The 6,355-nt window shown below is 50.1% G+C and overlaps 1 protein-coding gene across 1 annotated transcript in view; it reads left to right on the forward strand.

The window, feature by feature from the left end:
* The window catches only part of LOC100949351 (sodium-dependent phosphate transport protein 2B-like), a 36,473-nt gene that overhangs the window by 5,081 nt on the left and 25,037 nt on the right, over positions 1–6,355 (forward strand). Inside the window, 6 exon segments of the mRNA XM_023515344.1 lie at positions 1,106–1,301; positions 2,012–2,107; positions 2,810–2,930; positions 3,977–4,144; positions 5,043–5,159; positions 5,256–5,380. Of these exon segments, the coding sequence (XP_023371112.1) occupies positions 1,106–1,301; positions 2,012–2,107; positions 2,810–2,930; positions 3,977–4,144; positions 5,043–5,159; positions 5,256–5,380 (823 nt within the window).

The following is a 6,355-nucleotide window of genomic DNA, read 5'->3' on the forward strand; positions in this document are numbered from 1 at the left end:
AAATTGCAAAAGTTTTTTATTACTACTGAAGTTAAGTGTTTTCTCCCATGTGGTTATTAATTTCTATGTTCTTGTCCCACATGCTGTTTCTTTCTTTTTCTTATTATTTATTTATTTATTTTTTGACACAGTCTCACTATGTCACCCTCAGTAGAGTTCCATGGCGTAACAGCTCACAGCAACCTCAACCTCTTGGGCTTAAGTGATTCTCTTGCCTCAGCCTCCCAAGTAGCTGGGACTACAGGTGCCCGCCACAATGCTGGGCTATTTTTCTGCTGTATGTAGTTGTCATTGTTCCTTAGCTGGCCTGGGCTGGGTTCAAACCTGCCAGCCTCAGTGTAGGTGGCTGGCGCCATAGCCACTGTGCTTATAGGTGCTGAGCCCCACATGCTACTTCATTTATATTTTGACTTGCAGATTTTTTTTTAGAGGAAAGATTTTGCATTGAGGGAAAAACAATCCAGCCCAGAGTTTCCTAAGTTGGAGATAGAAAGTGGTTAACGAGAGGTATCTGAATCTTCTCAGCTGCAAAGTGTGGCCTTGAATCCTACGGAAACTAGTCATGTATTCATTGGACTCCGAAGATCTACTTTTATTTTATCATTTGAGACAGTCTCAATCTGTGGTCCCGGGGGAGAGTGCTGTGCGTCATAGCTTACAGCAACCTCAAACAAACCCTGGGGTCAAGCAATCCTCCTGACTCAGCCTCTGTACCTATGAGAGCAGGTGCCACTATGCTCAGCTAATTTTTAGTTACCAGGTCTCCCTGTGCTGCCTAGGCTGTTCTGGAACTTCTGGCGGCAAGTCATCCTCCCACCTCAGCCTCTGAAAGTGCGGGGAGTACAGCTGTGAGCCACCATGCCCACAATCTTGCTGCATGCAATTCTTTGAAATGGCAGCTGATGACCTAATGTTTCTGGTCATAACCTGCTTGTTCTGCTTGGAGTCCTCATCTGGCTAATGGGAGTGGTTTCTACAACTTTAATAAAAATGAGATTGTGCACGTGTGCCCATGTAATGACCCTAGCAGACAGTGGCAGGTGATAGGAGTAAAGGCCTGCCCACCCACTCACTGACAATCTGCTATTGCCGTCCCCTCCCGCAGGGCCTTTGCAGGTGCCACCGTGCACGACTTCTTCAACTGGCTCTCCGTGTTTGTGCTCTTGCCCCTGGAGGCTGCCACCCATTACCTGGAGCTCCTGACCAACCTGGTGGTGGAGACCTTTCACTTTAAGAGTGGAGAAGATGCCCCAGCACTTCTGAAAGTCATCACAGATCCCTTCACGAAGCTCATTATCCAGGTAACCCAGGCCCTTCACAGAGGGAAAGGCACTAACCACCCACCCACTCCATGTCCCACCCTTGGCCCTGGCAGAGACAGACAGGGTCTATAGACACTGCTCTGTGGCCAGGGAGGCCGACCTTCAGGAACACTTGACAGACAACTGGCCTTGAATGCTTTCCCTGACTCCAGTGACGTGTCTCCTTATTGGGATGGGGTGCTTCTTATGACTGGACACTTGGGACCACGTTGTTCCCCCTACTGACCTCAACACCAGTGCCTTACTCAAGATGAAGTGTTACCCTACTCCTGCTAAAGGAGGGTACTGGCCTTTCCTGCCAGGGGCCATCTCACTAATCTGCTCCCAGGGGCCCGTCCCATGGTTGAAATGACAGGATTTGAGGATGTGGCCTTGGGGAGCTGGGGCCAGCTGGGTCCTTGTGCTTTCACTCTCACCTTCTGGTTTCCCTGTCATCCATCCATCCATCCATTCATTCAGCAAGTATCTTCTGCCTGTTTCCTAGACAACAGTGTCTGTGCTCACACAATCATCTACGCATTCATTCATTCATCACGGACCTGCTAACATCCAGGACCGTGCTCCACCATGGGAGGGCAGATGGAGCAGCTCCCACTTCACCTTTGTGGGGACGCTTCTCGCTACAACCCCTACATTTCTGTCCCAAATGAGTTCTGAGGTCACTTCTGACAGTTGTCTGTTTTCCACAGCTGGATAAAAAAGTTATCAACCAAATTGCCATGAATGATAAAACAGCCCAAGACAAGAGTCTGATCAAGATATGGTGCAAAACTTTAACCAGCGTGGTGAGTGTCAAAGAGTATCTCTCTGCAGGTAAACCCTGGGGTGTAAACTTTAAGCAAAATCTTGCATTCAAGGTGCCTGAGAAATCAAAACTCATTTAGCAAGTGAGTCCTTGATTGCTGGCCATGCTGGAAGAACAGGACAGATGGGTCTCCCTAGCCCTGTTCCACCCTGTGGATACCTTATTCCTGCCTTACCCTTATTTCCATGTCTCCTGGAGAAGCCTTATTCATGGCTGCCTCTCTGCTCCCATTTTTGGAGGGACCCAAGGAAATAGCTCATCACAGGCTACAAGTGCTGGGAGCAGGTGGCATCTCTCATTTCCCAGACTGTTCCAGAGTATTGTCCCTGAGAAGGCCCATGGCATTCCTGCCTTCCTCCATCAGGGAACCAGGCCAGCGTCCTCAGCACCAGGGCAGGAGTCTGCCCTTCCTTCTAGGGTGCATATGTATTTGGGTTGTGTGGAGTGCTAAAGGCTAAAACACTAAATGTAAGACTAGGTGTATTTGAAAGATGAAGGCTGATTTTCTTTGTCCCCAGTTGTTTTAGGAGCTTTTTAATAAAGTTGAGTAACAAGTCCCCCCTCAAAAAAAAAGTTATGATAGAGGCACTGAGCATACCGATGTGTATGGTGTCCCCTGCCACCTGTTGCCAACCAACCCAGTACAGTGGGCATGTGTCATTTTGTCATGTTTGTCTTCCAGACTCAGATGAATGTCACCATCCCCTCCCCTGAAAATTGCACCTCCCCTTCTCTCTGTTGGATGAACGAGACCCACACTTGGACCATAAAGAACGTGACCTACCGGGAGAACATTGACAAATGTGAGTGGTCTCATCCAATTGGCCACTGGAGCAGGTGACAGGGGAGGTGGGTGGTATTTCTCTTCTAGGACAGTGAGAGTCCCTGATCACCTGCTCCACATCAGGCAATGAGCAACAAGCTTTCATGGAAGAGGAGACTGAGCCTCAGGGACAGGGGATAGGCCCAAAGTCTTCTAGGAAGGGGCAGAACCAGGACATGAAGCCTAGATCCCCTGGCAACTCCATACTGCCTCAGATTCCAGAGTACTCCCTCTGTGTTCCTGGGTGTCCCTTTGTCAAAAATTGGGGAGAAGACAGCCACACTCAAATGAACGTTTGAGACCCATGCAGAACACATTCCTTCAGTGAGACCCTACTGTACAGCGCCTCCGTTTAGGCCCCTGGGGCTGCAGCACAGACCCAAGACATTAAGTGTACTTGATGCTTTGATTCCTTTATAAGCTGCAATTTTGCCCCTGGGCTCCTTTCTACACAGACTTTTTTAGTTCCTCTAATTATATGCCCTCTGCTTCTCTTTCCCTCTCCATCTTTCTGACATTAATTCTGGGCAGTATACCTTGATATTCCAGGTATTGGTTACCCAACCAAATCAAGGTAACTTATCACCTCCCCTGTTTGAGGTGTAATACATTCATTGATACAACCATGATGTACTGAAATTATCACTTTGAAAAGCAAGAGGTTTTAAAATTAGCAATGGCAATGCCCCTTACTCTAACTTCCCATTCTACCCTCTAACACTTTGAAAAATGTTACAAAGAGAAAACAGCATGGGCTTTAGAGAGTGACATACTGAGATAGAGGTCTAGGTCTGCCTCTGACTAGGTGGACATCACTTTGTTACCCAGCCTCATAGGCTCCCACTGGCCAGAACACAATCTCAGGGGCTACACTTAGTTGCAAAGGACACTGGGAAGGCTCATCTTTATTCGGGCTACAGTATGTTGAGTGAGTGACCAGGATTCTATTACTGGGAGAGAGAGAGAAGGATGTTGGGGAGCTGTGGTTCCACAGCCTCCTGACAGGGTTCTCCACGATCTCTTCAGGCCGGCATATCTTTGTAAATTTCAACCTCCCGGATCTTGCTGTGGGCATCATTCTGCTCATAATCTCCTTGCTGGTCCTCTGCGGCTGCCTGGTCATGATTGTCAAGATTCTGAGCTCCATGCTTAAAGGAAAGGTCGCTGTTGTCATCAAGAAGACTATCAACACTGGTAGGTACACTGCCCCCAATTCTGAGCCCTAAAGGACGGTGTCACCAGGGCCACTGGGGTAGATGGTTCTTTAGATTCTCATCTCCCAGGGGCCTCTGTGTGGAGTTTCTCTGCCAGATCTGCTCAGCTGCAGAAATTCAGGTGTCATTCCCAGCTGACATCTTTCATAGAGTCCTGGGCGGGGTCTGGGTGTTGACAAGGTCCTGAGAAGCAGTGAGCTCAAGATCCAGAGGGCCGGGGTCACACCTTCCCTCCTGGCAGGTTGTCTACATGCCCAGGACTTTCCTGGGTCTGTCGGGACCCCTTAGGAAGAGGGTAACAGGTGTCCACCCTCATGCCAACTTCCCTTCACTCCTTGGAAGATAATGTGGTTCTAGATAAATACGTCTTGGTGCTGAGGCAGCCACGGAGACTCTGGCCCAGCACAGCCAGGAAAATCTCCCTGCTGTGTTGTCTTGAGGGTGAACTGAGCATCTTAGGGGTCCTGTGGGGTTTTCATGGCCTGATCCGGTGCCAGAGGGACAGAGGGCTGGGACAGTGTGGTGTTCGCAGCTACCTCATTCTCTTAACTCTCCTTATGGTGGAAACAAAGGGGGAAGGTGTGCAGGGCAGGGGAGGCAGTGCGAGGCTAAGAGCTCCTAGTGCATCCTGGGGAGGGGGTTCCTGCAATGAATCTCTTGCCTTTGGAACAATCACCCACATCTTAGTCTCACCATCTGAATATAGGATGAAAGACTGACTCTATTCATCCAGTTTGCGTGTATGGCGGGGAGGGCTGTCTATAGAACCTCAAGCTCTAGCCCGGCCCCTGTCCCCGGGTCTTCTGGAGAAGCCAGTTGCACCTCCCACCCGCCTTCCCCAGAGGCATTGAGACACCTCCTTTCCTCTTGTCTCCCAGACTTCCCCTTCCCCTTTGCCTGGGTGACTGGCTACCTGGCCATCGTCGTGGGGGCGGTCATGACCTTCATCGTGCAGAGCAGCTCTGTGTTCACGTCTGCCCTGACCCCGCTGATCGGTGAGTTTGTCCTCGGCTTTCTCCTCTGGCAGCCGCTGCCATTTGTCTGCCCCCCCCACCCCCGGGCTGAGGCCTCGTGCTGTGTTTTTCGTGTAGGTATCGATGTGATAAGCATCGAGAGGGCATATCCGCTCACGCTGGGCTCCAACATCGGCACCACCACCACGGCCATCCTGGCCGCCTTGGCCAGCCCAGGCGATAGATTGCGGAGCTCCCTCCAGGTGAGACGTGCTCCCGGGACAGGGGCTCTCTGGGGGTGGGAACCAACCCCATGGGTGGTCTTGCAAACCACTTTCTAACTGGAGCAGGTCATTTCCCTGATGTGTCCAGAAGATGGAACTCAGGTGGGGAGAAGGAGCTGCTTGAGGCAAATTTGAGCAGCTGGATATAGGGATAGTCAAAAGCACCTGCTCCTAAGAGAGACAGTGAGACTCATGTCACTGGGACAGAGATGCAGAAAGCATATTCAGGAAGCACAGGCGCCCCCTCCCCAAATCATCTTACCTCCCACTTGGAGAACTCCGACTGGGTTTCTGGTAGAGGTCACCTGTGCTGTGTGTGGGCCCGGGATTTCAAAAAGAGTCAGGTGCACCTGACTGGGTCAACCAGGTAACTGGATAAGACCTTTGGGATTTGAAGCCTTGTCCCATGATCTGTATACAAGTGCCTAGGACATGGTACCCTCAGTTAAAAACTGGAGGACATGGCTCAGTGCCTTAGCAAAGTGGTTATAGTGCTAGCTACGTATACCGAGGCTGGCATGTTCAAGCCAGCTAAACAACCATGACACTGCAACAAAAAATAGCCAGGCGCTCTGGCGGGCACCTGTAGTCCCAGCTACTTGGAGGCTGAGGCAAGAGAATCGCTTAAGCCTTAGGGTTGGAGGTTGCTGTGAGCTGGGATGTAATGGCACTCCACCAAGGGCAACATAGTGAGACTGGCTCAAAAAATCCCCCCCAAAACAAGAGGACATGACTCTGATTTCATAAGGGTCATGATTGAGGTCCAAGGAGGCCCTAAAGCAGTGGCTCTCAACCTTTCTAATGCCACGATGTGTTTTCATTGTTATAAAAAGGCTCGCCCCACAGGTTGAGAACTGCTGCCTAAAGCAATGCACACAACAGAAATATAAAGGTGAGCTCCTTAACCACAAATATAGTTTAAGATTTTTTTAGTAACCACATTTACCAAAAAAA

This window comes from Otolemur garnettii, unplaced genomic scaffold (genome assembly GCF_000181295.1).
Source record: "Otolemur garnettii isolate 467f Iridium unplaced genomic scaffold, OtoGar3 scaffold00069, whole genome shotgun sequence".
Classification (NCBI taxonomy): Eukaryota; Metazoa; Chordata; class Mammalia; order Primates; family Galagidae; genus Otolemur; species Otolemur garnettii.